An 18,713-nucleotide genomic window follows, 5' to 3' on the forward strand; every position below is an offset into this window, starting at 1 on the left:
TGAGAAAGATACAGAGAATAGACAAATGGAGTGAATGAGAGAGAAAAAAAGATGTGTGAAGATGCGCAGGAAGCGACGGAAGGGAGGGAAAGTGAGGAGAGAAGAAGGCTGAGAGTGTGACAGAGGGAAGCAGAGAGATAGAATAAGTTGAGGGAGGATAATATGGCACATCAAAGCCTCTGAGCATCTGTGATTCATCAGATCAGAGCAGGATAGAGAGAGATTGCTGCTCAGTGTACGGCTCAGTTCTGACACCGGACTCACGTTTGGGAGCCTCTTGGACTTCAGTTCTGGAATGCCAGCCTGGACGTTCAGCAATCTTGAGATCAGTTGATTGAACCAATCTACGAATTCACCATTCGCTCACTGAATTGGTCTGGGCGTTTCATACTGAGGTTGATATAAACACTTACCAAATTTTGCTATTTAAGAATAATATTTATATCTAACATTTTAAATCAGAATATTCATAAGAATATGAATTTCAGTATTATTTATTGTTCAAATCACTATTAATGAGAAAAATCATGGCTGATGTAAAACAAGGGGGAGTTGCTTAAGACAAATGAACTATATTCTATGCTTAAAGAAACACTCCGACTTTTTGGGACTTTAGCTTATTCACAGTATCCCCCAGAGTTAGATAAGTCCATACATACCTTTTTCATTTCTGTGCGTTCTGTAAGTGTTATTTGACGCACCCACCGCTAGCCTAGCTTAGCACAAAGACTGGATGTAAATGGATACTGGTAGCATAGTAATCCCTATAAGTGACAAAATAATGCAAACATTTTCCTATTTACATGTTGTTATCTGTATAGTCACAGCGTGTACAAATAACAAGGCTATATGAGACAGAGAGCATTTTTAATCGTATAAATACTGGGAACTATATTCTCACTAGGCGTAGGAGCACAGCTAACGTTACTTGGGCGGAGTGGCTACTTGGGCGGAGTGATTAGCGCAGCACATGAGACCGTAAACAAAAACAAACGTGACTAACTAGCTATACGTGACTCGTGATCATGGCTGACTTTGAGGAATTGTCAGACTCAGAGGAATTTTACTGTCTATCAAACCAAGATCCAGAACCATATAGTTTTGAGCCAGAATACACAGACGAAGAGTTACAAACTTTGGAAGCTGTAAGGATCAGAATGAACACGGACTGGTGGTGTAAATGTGGAACATGCCGACAGAAACCGAGTGCCTTTGTTGTAATGAATGGGACCGGGTATTGCCATCAATGTCAAGGCTTGATGACAATCAAAATATTTGCGTCACTACCACGGAAGATTTCTCTGCCCTAATACACCCGGCAGTTGTCTTTTTTTCCCCCATTGTGACAAGATTAACTGGAAGAAACGCCCCATGCCGAGTGAACCTAATGGTCAGCTGTCCACCAAGTAAGTGATTTTGTTATAATGATCATTCATAGTTCAATGAAATTGTAGTATAGCTATTGCATACAGGGTGTCACAATAATAACAATAAAGGGGATACACGGACCCCCTATTCACGTTATAGTGTCACTACTAAGGTTATATCACATTAGCATGGCACTGTTACAGTATGGCTAATGTTAGTCATCTCAAAACATGATGGAACACTTACCGCAGCAACAGGTGATCCAATTTGCCCTGTCTTTATTATCGATGGGATGGCTGTATCCTTTAGCACACGTTTCATGGTCCGTGTGGCAACTTGCATTTTTTCAAAATAGTCGTCTACAGTAAAATGTTCAAAGCAAACGAAATACTTCGTGATGGTGTTTACAGGTGTGTTTGGATCTATTTCCAGAGCAAGTAGCCATCGATTCATCAGGTCAGCGTTTGTGGTTGGAACTCTATGAAACATCATAGTAATACCTGGTCTCCCCTGTTTATTGTCGCAGTTATTTACAATACAGCGAACACCCATGATTGTACAATATAAATCTACTATCTAGTAATTGCTGACTCTATTACTCCAACTCTGAGCGAACTCTCTTCTCCTCACCAGGGCACGTCTCATGTGCTGCGCTAATCACTCCGCCCAAGTAGCCAGTCCGCCCAAGTAACGTTAGCTGTGCTCCTACGCCTAGTGAGAATATAGTTCCCAGTATTTATACGATTAAAAATGCTCTCTGTCTCATATAGCCTTGTTATTAGTACACGCTGTGACTATACAGATCACAACATGTAAATAGGAAAATGTTTGCATTATTTTGTCACTTATTGGGATTACTATGCTACCAGTATCCATTAACATCCAGTCTTTGTGCTAAGCTAGGCTAGCGGTGGGTGCGTCAAATAACACTTACAGAACGCACAGAAATGAAAAAGGTATGTATGGACTTATCTAACTCTGGGAGATACTGTGAATAAGCTAAAGTCCCAAAAAGTCGGAGTGTTCCTTTAAGGCATAAATATAAAAATTTTATCTTACAGCATCTCTGTCTGTATGGGTTATGTAACTCCACAGGTGCTATAATGTAGGCAATCTAATCAATATAACCTATGATTTGTCGATTTGTCAAAATAATGAAGATGCAAATGTAGATTTGGGAGACGTTTGTTGATTTCATTCTGCCATAATTCATGTTTCACATTTCACTGTTATTTTTCATATATCATATTTCAAGGATACATACACATCTGCTTATCTCTGGTGACATTTCTTTCTGTATTATTATATTCTAGCTAAATAAAATAAAATAAAAAAATCTTTACTTTAATTGGAGATTAACAGCAAGTGCTTGATCTGAGTCATTTAATATATTTATTTAATATGCCAGAAAAGTGCTGTAGGCAACAACGTGACCTTGAGTGAAATTAATCTCAATTTGACTGAACTGGAACACATGAGAATAAACGAGTTGTTTGTTGAACTGTTTGAAGGAACCAAATATGCAGAAATGAGTCATAGTTTCCAAACTTGTGCCTAGAGATTCTAAACATTGTAGGTTTAAGATCTGAGTTTCCTATTGCCGTGATTAAAAAGGAAACAGCAGATGGAGGAAAGAACGATAAAAAATAGTGTGAGATGAACTCATCCTTCATTTACAGATACCGTACATTTGAGTTAAATATCTGTTTAACAAAAACAAGCACTCTGAAATTTCTAGGCCTGTATTTTACTTGCCATCCAGCCTTTGAATCCTAATGAGGACTCTACTGCACATATGCCAGAATCTATTTGGCACCAAAATCCCAAAACAAAGGGCTTAATAGAATTAGTGGTTTAGTTAATTCTATGATAGCTAGAGGTTAATGTCAGCAATGGTGTGTAATGTAATCCTTTTATCTGTTGCCATTATATCTATCACCTCACATTATTAATTTCAACCCCGAATCAGAGACCCTAGGGAACAGATTACGCACGTATCCCTGATTCCTGATTATTAGAAGGAACTGCTGGGATATGTGTCAGGAAAACATACCAACCAGACCACAGCACAGCAAATCAAAAGCTTTGGAGTAACTGAACAGGATACAAGTGCAAAATGAACCGAAAACACTTCTGGGAGATTTTTCTTGGACAGAAATGAAACATTCTTGGACTAAACCTCCCAAACCAAAAGTAGTTCAGAGAAGGCCAGACTAAATTAGACTTAATTAAGCTTAAATAGGCTACTGTCGACTCTGTTTATCTAAAGTGGTTTAGGAAGTATGTTGTTTGCATGGAAAAAACCTGAGTTTATTCCACTGGGCGGCAAATGTTGTCTTCCTCAAGAGGACTTTAGTAATATACACAAATATATATATATATATATATACACACACACACACATATATATATATATATATATCTGTGATGGCAAAGCTGAATTTTCAGTATTCAGTACTTCAGTCTTCAGTGTTAAATCATTTTAATATGGTGACATATGTCACATTACACCAGTAAAATGGGTTGTAAATGGGGTTTCAAATTCACTTTATACATTAGATCACCAGCTTGTCGGTTTCACAGAATTTAGGCAACAGCAATACAGTAACTCTCTAGGCACACAATCAAATTATATGAAGTTGAAGTGCCACTGAACTATTTCAGAACACTGGGTGACAATTTCAGAGAAGATAACTTGCTCTCTTGAGAGCTCAGACTATGGTTAAAAATATCACCAGAGCTTATTGCTCTCATTATGCTTTGTGTGAGCAACACATAATTATATTCTGCTTTGGGTAAATTAGTAAAACCTACATGAAGCAGATTCACAGAATCACACATTAGAAATAAAGAAGAACTTTAGATTTTCAGACTGCTAACAACACTGAAAAAAAGGAAAAAACAACAACATTATTTTAGTCTTAACATCTTTATAACAAGCTAAATATAGCTGAGCAGCAAAACTGTGTAAGATAATACTAATTGATTGTATTTTGTGAGATCCAAAAGCCTGAGATCACAATGAAAATGTTGTTGTTGTTGTCATCGGGAAACCATTTGTACGCATGGTTTATAATGTCCGTACATATTTACGCCAAGTTTATTTTTTATAAATCCTGATATGTGCATAAAAAAATGTGTACGCAATATCTATGCCTATTTTGTGCATACGCAACGTTTATAAATGAGACCCCTGGTCCTGTGAGGTCTGCTGCGATCGTCTGCTAGTGTCACAATCACCAGCTGGAGTGACCATGAGCTCCACCATGGGGCACTTCTTACTACTACTTTGCCATTCCATCACAAAATACATTTCCCATAAGCCTTTGCCTGGACTCATTGCTCATTGTTCTGATTACTCCCACCTGTGTGTCATTAGCTTGTTAAGGTCTGTGCTTCAGTAGTTTGTCGGTCGTTGTTCCTGTATGCGTGTTCCCAGTTGATACTCTCTTGCTTTCTGTGTGTGGATTGCACCCTGGTTCTTGGCTTGGATTATCTGTTTTTGTGTTTTGATGAACCTTTGTGCTTGCACTCGGATTCTCGCTCCTCCTCGTCCTGACTCACACGTGACAGCTCATCTTATCCAACAAAAGCCCTGTGTTTCAGAGGATTCTCATGCTATTTATTCAACTACAGCAGCATAATACCATGGTACTTTAAAAGAGTTTCCACTTTTGCTTGATTTATTCATTCATTAACGTATGCTTAAATTTCTTGCCAATGTCTTCCCATCCGTCATCTGATTTATAAGGCTCTACTTGTTCTTCTGTGCTTAAATGGCAAGTCTGATAAGGGATGTATGTATGTGGTCGGTGTCACAGTGCAGTCTAGATGTGCTCTCTTTACAGACGATCTTCTCTTTAGTAATTAGAAAGAAATATGGCTGCGCTCCTCCCAGTGTGTGGAGAAAGATGTGCAGCGACTGGCCTACTTCTGAAGTCACAGGGAGCACATGCCGTCCTTAATAAAAATTGATAAAATGCAGGAATGGCTAGAGAGGAAAGAAGGGAAGACCAGCTGTGCTTCTTCTCTTTTATTCTTTCATTTCCTTCTTTTATTTCAGGTGTGTTCGACTTGAAACGGCCCTGCGCAGACCCATACGTGTATGACATCAAATCACATCACATTGAATGTTTGCATCATTGAAACATCATTTTCCTGTTTAACAATGTTAAGCTGTTTTGACCATTGGATTGAATAAAGCACTACATAAATAAAGGTGACTTGCCTTAACTTGAAATACATGTGCTGCTGTCTTAGAATGGTGGTCAGCTCACTGGGTTTTGGAATTATTCTTTCACTCTTACACGATGAGGTTAAAAGACATCTCTTGGTCAGACAAAACAGATTCCCCCACCTCAGTTCACACACACACACGCACATACATTGCCCTTTTCCATAAACATTGCTGGCAGTTTCTCTGTGTTGTCAACCTTGACTTACTTTAAAGAGGTCAGAGAGAGTTACATTCCCTTCACTGCTCATTTAGATTTCAGGAGAGAAGGGAATTAAGAAGAGAAGCAGAGGAAAAGAATGAGAAGTAAACAACACATGAACCAGAGTGGACAACAACAACAAAAGGAAATCAAAGATCTATCCTTTATCAGTGATAATGTAATATGTATTTTTTTTTTTTTAATTTAAGTATTTAAGCCTTTGTGGAACTGTCTGAATGACTCTCAATTTCCCTTGAATGGAATCAATCAGCATGGTCCAACATGGTTTGGAACGCTTACCTCGGGTTTGGACAACATGATAGTGAGTAAATAATGACACATTGTTCATTTTCGGGTGAAGTATTTCTTTATAACCGAAGTTTTAGGGGATATCATGAGAAGGCCTTACCCAGAATGCTACATTTTACTAATTTTACCAAAAAAGAATTCAACTTCTTTAAAGCCGTAAGTAGCTTGCACTTTCAAAGTAGCTCCTTAACATTGTTAATAAACTTAAAATATCAATATGAGGTCAGGTTGGTTTGATCTATCATTACTATTACTCTCTCCTCACAATATAACAGGGCCGTGGTCCTATGTCTGTGGAACATTTTAGGTTTCAATTACATTTTGTTTCCCATGTCAGGAAATACAGGAACTTTTACTGAGTAAGGAAACAGAATCTTGCCTCCAAGGATTTCAAACAACTAAATGGTCTTTACAAGAAGGCAGCAGCTGTGCTTTACACTGACAGCATCTCTGTCTAATGTCAGCATTAATTGGAAAGACACTAAACTTTTGCTGCATTGTGTTTGTATGTGGGTGCAGGTGTGTGTTTATTGATTGTTGAAGCCTCAGGGATATTCAATGTGTCTTGTTTCCTGATGCATTGATCCTACACTTTTTACCGCAATGCTTCAGCATGCACCTGCATTTGTATGTCTGTTTGTGTCTTGGCTCTAGTAGGAGGTATTCGGTTTGTACATTGCCACACGTATGAATTATGAATGCAATGAATACTAAGAAGGAAATGTCTCTGAAATATCTAACCAGTGCAGGACAACATTTCCAGTGTCAAGACATTTTTCTTTCCTCCATGAAAGCTGAAATTCTGCGTAAAGTGAAGAAATCACAGCAAATCACAACATAGTTTATGTTTAAAGGAATAGCTCACACCAAAATGCTAATTTTATGATTATTTAGCAACCTCGTGCCATTCATTGTATGCTGTTACTAAAAGTAGAAGCAGTGATCAGAGGCTGTGTGAAAAAATAAAAAGCTTGTCAGAATGTCTTTATGTACATTGAGGCTTGTTGGGACAAAACATTATGGAAACATGAGAAGACACAGAGAGTGGAAGTTCTCCTACCTGTGAAACCTTCCGGACGGCTTCGCCGCTGATCACCAGACTCTGTGCGAATGTTCTGGCTGCAATAACTGTGCGTGTGATTTTGGTCTTAAGCTCTCTCGGCGTGTCTCCAAATGGCTTCAGTGTTTCTGACTGCTTGGCTACGCACTCCAGATACTCCTCTCCAATAATGTACTGAGCGTTTAAAGCTTTAAAGAGTTTTTCCAGCAGACGGACCCAGAATTCATTCAGCGCCTCCTCGAGATTGATGTTGGACCCTCGGTAGTAGCGCCGAAGTTCGGAGTACAGATCCTGAAACACCTTTGCATTTTGGGAGAAGAGAGGTCCAAACCCGGTCTGGATAGAGGTTTGGAGCGATGCTTCAGAACGGTTGAACAGCTCCAAGAAATAATCTGGAAACACACAGGCAAGAGCATCATTAGAGCAGCTCTTCAAGTTTGGAAAGCTCAAGGGTAACACTCCTAATTTAAAAAATCAATATCCTGAATCAATGAGGTGACAAATATTTTACATATAAAACTTACTATATAATATATATTGTTTATATATATAATGTTTTTTATATATATAGTTTATTTATATATATATATATATTTAAGTAACAGATAACATAAACATGTACACATAATAAATAAATTGCATAGGCATGCAGTAGTGTCTATTTTTGAATTAAATATTTTACAAATGTCCTGTACTTCATCTCATTTGATTATTTCCTTTTTATTGTAAACTTGATGCATGTACCCAAAATATAAAATTATTAATAACAAATGAACAAATCTGACATCAGTGCAAAAAAAGATTAATTGCAACTTTCTAGCTCATTTTTTAGCTCACTTTTTTCTCTGAGGAAAATAAAATAAAAACGTGAATAAAAGATTAAGGTAACTGTGACTTTTTATCTTAGAATTCTGAGGTTTTTCTTGGAATAATGAGTTTATCTTGCAATTCTTTTTTTCTAAGAATTCCAATAATAAAGTATGAATAGTATATAAAAAAGTCACAAATATCTTTTAATTAGTTAAAAAAAAAATTATTATTATTAATCCAATGGCAGAAACAAGCTTTCTTACCAAACAACTCAGAATATAATTCTTTACAATTGTAATAAATCTGATTTGGATGAGGCACTATATCTATGGGAAATGTATTCTTGACATATTTATGTTTATTCGCTTAGCTCAAGCTATGTATCCCCACATAAACTTACAAGACATACTGTACATATAAAATAAATACCATAGCTAGACAATAGTCAGTTGTCCAGTTTGTGTACTATCACAATGAAAAGCAATGATAGAAATATGAATTGAGTTTTTTCACACACACACACACACACACACACACACACACACACACACACACACACACACATGAAAAAATGTTCAGAGAGAAAGTCAATAAGTATGAATTGTGTTATGTAATACAGTGACATCATGAGCTCCCAGTAACCCGGTCACACATCAATCAATCCCACATTACCCATGATAGACTGTGCAGAAAGAAAGTGGATATAAGAGTGTATAAATTCAGCTATGGGTCTGTACATTTATAACACACACCAGAAGCACAACAAATCATAATGGTGAACCCAAACCAGGTCAGAATTAATCTTTCTAAAACCTACACTGCTTCTCCAAACCCAGAGACACTGCACCAATGGGATTATGTCTGTACTAATACATTCATGATGAAATACAGAGCAGTGTGCTGTAAAAAAGACCTTTTTGTGCCCTACATCTGATTAAGTTCACATTAATCATGCTTTTGAAATGACCAAACAAATGATGCATAAAGCATAATGCACACAGACTTGATTAAGCACTGCAAAACATTTATATTAAACAGTTCACTGGCCACCAGGGTTTCCAGCAGGAATGTTTTTGTTATTTTTTATTGTAATTTTTTGGATTAAATGATTGTTACTGGACTTTTGTCTAAATCTCATCACATTCACATCCACACCCATTTTATCTCTTCATGCTTCAGTGGACTCTTTTTTCACATCTCATATTTCCATTTCAATAAAAGCTTCTCCAAAGTGTGATACCACTGACCCAGATGAATCTGGCTTCTCTCTGAATGCAAGTTTTTGGAGTTTGCAAACTCCTGATTCACAACATGACAGCCTGTAGGGCACAAATCTTACAACTAAACAACTAAAGTTCAATGTCTCATTGTTCCTCCCACATTAACATGTATTCAGTTGCTGATCTTTTTAACTATATATTCATCAAATAATCCTTATTATATAATACAACTGAATGATTGATTATGCATTTTACACAAGATATTTTGAAGATTTTGATGGAGTTTCCATTTTAGGGTGAATTATACCTTTAAGTGTGTGGCTATATTTGGGGTCACTGTATGAGGTGAGGAAACATCCAGACTTCAAAAAAAGAGAAAACTGATATCAAAAAAGAGAAAAAGAAAGGACATGAAAGTAGATACTCCATTCTTTATATTCCTGTCACACTCCTCTGACCCTCCACCCCCTCACTACACCTCTCTCATTCTCCCTCTCCTCCATCTATCTCTCTGACAGGCGAGCGGGTGTAATGATATCAGCAGCATCGTAACAGAACATGCCGGACTGTTAATTTGCGGCTGAGCACGTGATGGAGAGACAAGCAGCTGGGGACCACAGAGGGATGGAATGAGAGGAGAGAGAAAGGGATGAAAGAAGAGAGGGATTTGAATGCGGTTACATGTAATTGTATTTGTGTATTCTGACAAAGTGTTGAATGACTGAATTAAAGGATTGCCAGCCCTCCCTCATTTTAATCTATATTTTAAATGAATGCACGCACACACAGAACTTTGAAGCTGTATTAGTGAGGACCTTTCTATAATTTCCAAACAAAGATTACGATATTCTGCTAGCCGGCCAAGTTCACAACAGGAACAATAACTGTAACCATAACTATATTAGCTTCCAATGGACAATCACATTCTGTTTATTGTAAGAGTGTGCTGCAGTTTTTGGTCTGCCACATTAAATGCTGTTAAAAGTTGGGTGGATTCTGTTTAGCTGTAAATGAGGCTATTGTTCAATATCTGGAAAACAAATGTTCTGAAAGTGATTCCAATGATATTGTTCCTCTCTGTTGTTATCGTTCTTGTTGTCCTTGGTATGATTGAGCCTTAAAGGGACAGTTCACACAAAAATGAAAATTCTGTAAAGTTATTATTTGTTATTATGTTGTACTAAACCTGTATGAGTTTCACGCACACACACACACACACACACACACACACACACACACACACACACACACTGGTATTCCAATCATTATGGGAACATTCCATATACTTAATGGTTTTTATACTGTACAAACTGTATTTTCTATCCCCAAACTTTCTGCACTTTTAGATTTTCAAAAAACTTAATTCTGCATGATTTAAAATCTTGTTTCCACATTGGGACCAAAAAATGTCCTCAAAATGTACTAGTATTATTATGCTTGTGGGGACATTTGGTCATCATAACAAAGGGAACCAGGACACACACACACACACAAAGATATTTGAAAGACATATGAATACATAGAACAGTTTCAGATCCCATTGACCTCCACTGTATTGACAAAAATGTTTGGTTTTGTCCCTTGTAGACATTACACCTATTCAGTTTAAAGCATTTGGCCAATTTATAGTGACCGTTTTATAAGCTTTTTCAACAGAGAGCACCACTTCACATGTTATTTTGAATTTGTGAAGACATTTTCATTAAATTTGAAGTATACCAATCCTGTACACATATTGTTATTATTATTATTTATCTTCATACAGACTTTTCATTTTGTTATACCATGTTAATGATACTGTCGATCGATAACACCAAATTTAACTCTCAAACAAACATTTTAGTTTATTAAAGGGTTAGTTCACCGAAAAATCAAAATTATGTCATTAATGACTCACCCTCATGTTGTTCTAAACCCGTAAGACCTCCGTCTTCGGAACACAGTTTATGATATTTAAGATTTAGTCCGAGAGCTTTCTGTCCCTCCATTGAAACTGTGTGTACGGTATACTGTCCATGTCCAGAAAGGTAAGAAAAACATCTTATAGTCAGTTCGAAAATACATTTTGGTCCAAAAATAGCAAAAACTATGACTTTATTCAGCATTGTCTTCTCTTCCGTGTCTGTTGTGAGAGAGTTCAAAACAAAGCAGTTTGTGATATCCGGTTCGCGAACGAATCACTCAATGTAACCGGATCTTTTTGAACCAGTTCACCAAATCGAACTGAATCGTTTGAAACGGTTCGCGTCTCCAATAAGCATTAATCCACAAATCACTTAAGCTGTTAACATTTTTAATGTGGCTGACACTCCCTCGGAGTTAAAACAAACCAATATCTCGGAGTAATTCATTTACTCAAACAGTACACTGACTGAACTGCTGTGAAGAGAGAACTGAAGATGAATTACATTACACTTATCTGAAACTCAAGGCTTTATATGCTTTTTTTTTTACTTATTTATTTATCCATCAACAAACGTGGTTACTGTGGTATTAAAAAAAAATTATATGTAAAATCACTGATTATTGTATTAATAAGGTTAAGAAGGCATACACACAGTATCTTGCCCACCACTGGCATCTCATTATAAATATTAGGCATTTGAATATGAAAACAAGGTTTAAGTAAACCAAATTAATGTTAATTAATAAAGGAAATGTAAAATACAATACAACAAAATCAAACTGACCTACTATGATGCAAAAAAAAACACGAATAGAACAGAATAGAATAGATGTGAAATGAAAGATTAACTTAACTAAACTGAACAGACTTTTTCTGAAATTTGCCCCTCACACAACAACACAAACATGCATAAAAACACACTTTTTAGCACTTGACCTATGAAAGGCTGCAGGGGTCAGTCACCTAAGCTGAAGAGGTCTGATAAGGGCTTGAACCCACGTGTGGCCAAGCAGAGACGCAGCCTCCATCTGCAGGTCTATCTACACCTAGCATTAGACATCATGCATTTGGAAAGTACATGAGCTTTATGATCACAGAGGAGCTCTTTAAACCAGCTCATAAACTCTGCAGCTGTGTCTGAAGGCTCTTAAATCAGATAGTACACCAGCTGTGGCCTGAATCGCCTCCTGATACCATGCATGTCAACTGCACGACTGGAGTCTCCACAGGTGCGCACAGGTGTGTCTACATATATAAATTAACAATTTTATTCAGCAAGGACACATTCAATTGATTAAAGGTGACAATAAAGACTTAATTAAGAAAATAATTAATACATTAAGAAATTTTTTTTTAATTAAATTTAATTAACATTTAATTAAAATTATAAATTAAATTAAGAATTGTATATTTAAATTAAGAAAATAAATAATTTGAATAAAAGCCCTGACTGGAGCAATGATGCTGAAAATTTAGCATTGCATCACAGGAAGAAACGACATTTTACAATACAATTAAAATTAGTTTTAATGTTTTTTTATTTAAATAAATGTTACCTTGGTTAGCATAAGAAATGTATTTCAAAAGGTCAGTTACTTTTGAATGGTAGTGTATTAAAATAGTAAAGCAGTAAGGGTAGTAGAGGGTTAGCGTAATAAAAAATAAAAAAAAAAGTATTTTAGTATTTTATGTCTGCACCCCCCCCCCCAGTCAGTTCCTTATAAAACTCTGCTAGTGTGTGTCAGGGAGAGAGATATAGAAAGAAATGTCTCTGGGATCATAGGTCTGTGTCACCGTAGGTCTTCCTTAACGTGATTAGCGTGCCAACATGAAATGGCCTCTGAGGACATGCGACAGAGCAGCTGTCTTTGTCGCAATGATATCATCGGAGATGACCTCCAATAGGACATTTTTTCTTGGATGACTCTGTAATCCAAAATATTCTTTCAATATATCAGCTCTTGAACTGCTCAGCTGCTATTCAATCTCAAAATCAGGATTATAACAAATATATTCCACTAAGAATATGTCACCAATTAATCTGTAGTAATTCAGACAAAGGCACTTGTGAACTTAATAAAATGAACAATATGATATGATAAAAGAGATTTATTATCTTCTATGCTGTGGTTTAATTAAATCTGTTGCCTTTAACACAGATGCGTTAATCTTCTAGTCTGAAAAGTCTTTTTCTACAAGTGCTGTTTAGTTTTATATCTACAGTAAATGTGGCCTGTGTTGGATTCGATCAGAAATGATCCCCTACAGCAAAAAGCTGCTCTGAAAAATCTCCTAAACCTTACAGAGAATCCAGTTCTCAACACACACACACACACACACAATGAAAACACATCAACAGCCATACTTAACCTCCTAAAACAGACACATAACAGCTCATTATGCTCTAGTATGCTTTTAGCTGTGATTCTAGAAAGACAAAACAAACTTTCCTAGAGACAAACCTTAACAAATAGAACATAAATCCAAATCAAAGAGACATCAGAGGACACAACCAGTTACACAGACTGTAAAAGAAGTAAAAGAAGTGGTGTACAAGATTACATGACTTATCATAGGTGGATGACAGACAGAATGATAGAACGAACAGGATGCATGGATGGATGCATGGATGGATGGATGGATGGATGGATGGATGCCAATTTCCTCTTTTAAATTCATTTTTTATGAAGCTATTACACTCAAACTAGAAAACTGTGAGAGAAAGAATGAAGGAGAACAGCGTAGAAATGACAACAGCCTGAGATTTATGTTTTGAGAGTCTTAACCCCCAATTTGCTGTAAATTGATCTCTTTTCCAGATAATAAAGGCCAGAACTGGAAACAAATGTTTGTATGACAGCACACATTAAGAGAGGCTGTTTCATTATGCGTGTAAGAAATATTGTCATATATTGCACTGTTAATGCCTTTAGTCTTTCAAATCATGCATAAATAGTTGCACACAAACACAGACACACACACACACACACAAACATTTGGTTTACTATCCTTGTGGGGACTCTCCATAGGCGTAATAGGTTTTATACTGTACAAACCGTATATTCTATCACCATATACCTAAACCTATCCCTCACAGAAAACTACAGGCATGTTTACATTCTCAAAAAAACTCATTCTGCATGATTTAGAAACTTGTTTCACCACGGGGAACTCAATTTAGGTCCCCAATGTGACACGAGTCCCCATGAGCCAATGTGTATTTAGGTTAAAGTCTCCACCGGGATAGAAAAACATGTATGCACACACACACACAAAACCACACACACACACACACACCCTGGGTATAATCTGCCATAGCTGCGTACTGTTCCAAGCATAATTCATACTGGGAAACACACACTGACCAGATCCCCTCCCTGTGCCACAACACTTAGAAAATAATCACAGTTCAAGTCTTCTACAAACACACCATATTATTTGTGTGAGTGTGTGTGTGCTTGTACTGTACACACACACACACACAGGACTCCTGGAGGTGAGCTGGCACAGACATGTTTTAAATTTGCACTTATGAACTTCAGAACGACAGAGAAACTGACTTTTTCTAACTTTTCTAACTTCAAGTTGCAAAGCCACCATCTGCACAAAATAGAGAGAAATTAAATTTACTTGTAACCTTCAAATTCAACAATTATAGACTTCATAAAAGCTTTAAAAAGTGCTATATATTCTGCCTGTTCTCTAGGCTATGTTTCATAGGATTATGAAATGATCTGCTTGTCCAACAATAAAATTAATCAACAGCTACATTTGTCCAAGCTCACGATTAGGATGCCAGGCCAAACCAAAGCCCCCTTTTGAAAGCAGGAATAATTAAATGCTATTTAATCTTTTTCCCATTTTATTTTGCACTACTTTTGTTTATAATAATAATAATAAAAAGAAAATAATAATAAATAGTATTGATGATGTTGGTATTGTTGTTGGATTGCTATTTTTATTACTTAATGTAAAAAAATATTGAAGAATTTTAAAATATTAAAAAATTAGCTTAAAAAATTTAGCAATTTAAAAAAAAAAATATATATTATTTGAATGTATTGTCTTATTGAAATGCCCATGTTTAGTGAGTATAATATACACCACGATGCCTTTGATTGTATTATCATTATTTTGTTGTTGTTGTATTTTTAAAGATTCACCCATCCAAAGCAGCAAAACACACAGTTAATGCATTTCATTTGTAAAGCATGATTTGATGTCATAGAGAAGTTGTTTGTGCCTAACAGGCAGAACTAATCAAAACAAATCACACCCACACACACACATACCATTCTACACAAAAAGCAAAAACACTGATTAAAACGCCTACACAGAGTGAGAGAGAAGGATAAGTTTATGGAGCCAGAGAAAGATAGAGGGAGAGAATTATCTACACACACACACACACAAACACACACATATACAGTACAGACCAAAAGTTTGGAAACATTACTATTTTTAATGTTTTTGAAAGAAGTTTCTTCTGCTCATCAAGCCTGCATTTATTTGATCAAAAATACAGAAAAAACTGAAAAAACAGTAATATTGTGAAATATTATTACATATATTTATATTAAATATATTATTCCTGTGATGCAAAGCTGAATTTTCAGCATCATTACTCCAGCCTTCAGTGTCACATGTAAAATCCAGTCTATCACATGATCATTTAGAAATCATTATAAAATTTTTGATTTATTATGAGTGTTGGAAACAGTTCTGCTGTCTAATATATTTGATGAATAAAAGGTTAAAAAGAACTGCATTTATTAAAAAAAAAAATTCTAATAATATATATTCTAATAATATATTCCCTTTTTTATCAATTTAACACATCCTTGCTGAATAAAAGTATTTATTTTATTAAAAAAAAAGAAAGAAAAAAAATTACTGACCCCAAATTACTGACCAGTAGTGTATATTGTTATTACAAAATATTTATATTTTAAAAACATAGCTTCTTTTTTTTCTTTTCTTTTTTTTACTTTTTATTCATCAAAGTATCCTAAAAAAGTATCAGATGTTCTGAAAAATATTAAGCAGCAGAACTGTTTCCACCTTTGATAATGAATCATCATATAAGAATGATTTCTAAAGGATCATGTGATAATGATCCTAAAAATTCAGCTTTGCATCACAGAAATAAATGATAATTTAAAGTATAATAAATTTAAAAACAATGATTTTAAATTGTAATAATATATCACAATATTGCATTTTTTTCTGTATTTTTGATCAAATAAATGTAGGCTTGATGAGCAGAAGAAACTTCTTTCAAAAACATAAAAAATAGTAATGTTTCCAAACTTGGTCTGTACTGTATATACAGACATTATACACATTATTGTAAGACAAGTGTGATGCTGTCAAAACATTTGCTTGTATAACTCGATCTCTGTTTCTCTAAACACAATCATTCAGGTGAACAATGTGAATAACATTCACACTCACAGGCTTGAGAAATACACACTGGTAATACACACACACACACACACACACACACACACATAGAGAGTCCATCTGTTTAACGTCGTTAGAAGGTTTTATCAGCGCTGCTCTGAGATATCAAACACAGTTCTTTACAGACAAACAAACCGTCAGTTTCTCAACCTGCTTTAGTCCAGCAGACCGATTCTCCTCAATATTGAGAGCTTCATGTGCATCATGTGATGTTACTCAGGTGTAACTCACCGTCAAAGCTTTTGAACTGACTGTTGAGCGAGGCCTGTAAGGTGCGTCCAGACTCCTTCACCTGAGTCTCAAACTCTCGTCGGCTCAGGTTCAGGAGGTTTTCCTCCATCCCAGACGTGCAGCAGGTGTAACCCTGAGAACAAACCCCCAGGTGCTCACCTGAGAGATAGAGAGAGAGAGAGAGTTAACAAAGAGACAGTCAGTAGAAATGCATTTGACCATCCATGATCTTCGCCTATCCATTTATTCATTCATCCATCTATATAACCCATAATATATTCAAGCGTTTGGGGTTGGCATCTCTTATGCTCACCAAAGCTGTGTTTATTTGATCAAAATACAGAAGGAAAAAAAACAGTAGTGATATTGTGAAATATTATTACAATTTAAAATATTGTTTTCTATTTTAATAAATTGTAAAATGTATTTTAATCCTGTGATGCATAACTGAATTTTCATCATCATTACTCCAGTCTTCAGTGTCACATGATCCTTCAGAAATTATTCATTGAATATACTGCAACGATTTGGTGCTCAAGAAAACATTCCTATTATCAATGTTGAAAAAAGGTGTGCTGCTCAACATTTTTCCAACTGCACTCTAACAAATCATTGATGAATATATATACATATTTTTATTTATTTACAGTCACTTTAACTTTCAATCAATTTAACACATTCTTGCTGAATAAAAGTTTTATTTATTTTTTTAATACTGCCCCCAAATGTTTGAACAGTTGTGTTTTTCCACATTTTTTGCACATTTCATTTATATATCCATCTAAATCTTCATTCATTTAGTCATTAACCAACCAACCAACCAACCAACCATTCCTTTTTTTCCATTCATCTATCCTCTATATCTCTTTTTGTTTTCGCTTGTTTCTCCAAAATTCTTGGTGAGAAAGAAATGCAAAAGAGTGAAAGAGAGAGCGAATAAGAAAGAAAAAAGCACAGAAGTGTATAATGGGCTTAGACTAGTTTAGGGATCTGATCTGTGGACTGTAATTACACATGGACCTCTGACCTGATCTGAGCGCAGACACATGCTCTCTGAAGTCTGCACATGCTCTTAGTAAATACTTTCAGTCTGCATATTACAAACAATGCATCTTAAGATAATTAAATACTTAAAAATGTGTTTACAGATATAAATAACCCCCCCCCCCCCCAGTGTTGAAGCTATGAATCTGTCGTCTCTGAGTGTGTGACTGACAGCTGAACTTCACAATTATATAAGAGAGTACAAACGATTTTTATGATGGGGGTGGAGGGGGAGGGGGCTAAATAGTAATTGAAAATTTCCACTCAATCGACTGCTGTTCTGCCATGTGCTTGGTCAAATATCAAACAGTAGAAGAGATGCCATGGTCAATCGATATGTCCATTCCAGCTCAGTAGCATACAAGGAAAATAGTGCTAAATAAAAACTAGCCAATAATAATATTTATTGTATGAATAATAATAAAAAAAAGTTGTTTCATCTTTTTCCAGTTTTATTTTAAACTACTTGTTTTGAAGGATATATTTATATTTATATATTTCTTACAAACATGCAGATATACACTTCACAAGACATTAAGTAATGGACTGGAGTCGTGTGGATTACTTGTGGATTATTGTGAGGTTTTTCTTATCTGTTTGGCCTCTCGTTCTGATGGCACCCATTCACTGCACAGGATCCATTGGTGAGCGAGTAACGCAATGCTTCATTTTTTCCAATCTGTTCCAACAAAGAAGCAAACTCATCTATATCTCGGCTGGTCTGGGGGTGGGTACATATTCAGGAAATTTTCATTTTGGGGTGAACTATTCCTTTAAGTTCTCACGGATCAGCCAAATGCTTGTGCCTGCAAAACTTTCATCAGTATCCTGTTTCTTTAAAACATTTTTAGCAATTAGCAAGGTAT

General features: G+C 35.8%; 1 protein-coding gene across 1 annotated transcript in view; it reads right to left on the minus strand.

Moving 5' to 3' along the window:
• LOC132154571 (glypican-1-like) overlaps positions 1-18,713 on the minus strand; it is a 68,517-nt gene that overhangs the window by 12,188 nt on the left and 37,616 nt on the right. Inside the window, exons 2-3 of the mRNA XM_059563180.1 lie at positions 16,804-16,962; positions 7,174-7,565 (exon numbers count right to left, since the gene is read on the minus strand). Coding sequence (XP_059419163.1) covers positions 7,174-7,565; positions 16,804-16,962 — 551 coding nt within the window. The remainder of the gene's footprint in view (positions 1-7,173; positions 7,566-16,803; positions 16,963-18,713) is intronic.

This window comes from Carassius carassius, chromosome 12, assembly GCF_963082965.1.
Source record: "Carassius carassius chromosome 12, fCarCar2.1, whole genome shotgun sequence".
NCBI lineage: Eukaryota > Metazoa > Chordata > Actinopteri > Cypriniformes > Cyprinidae > Carassius > Carassius carassius.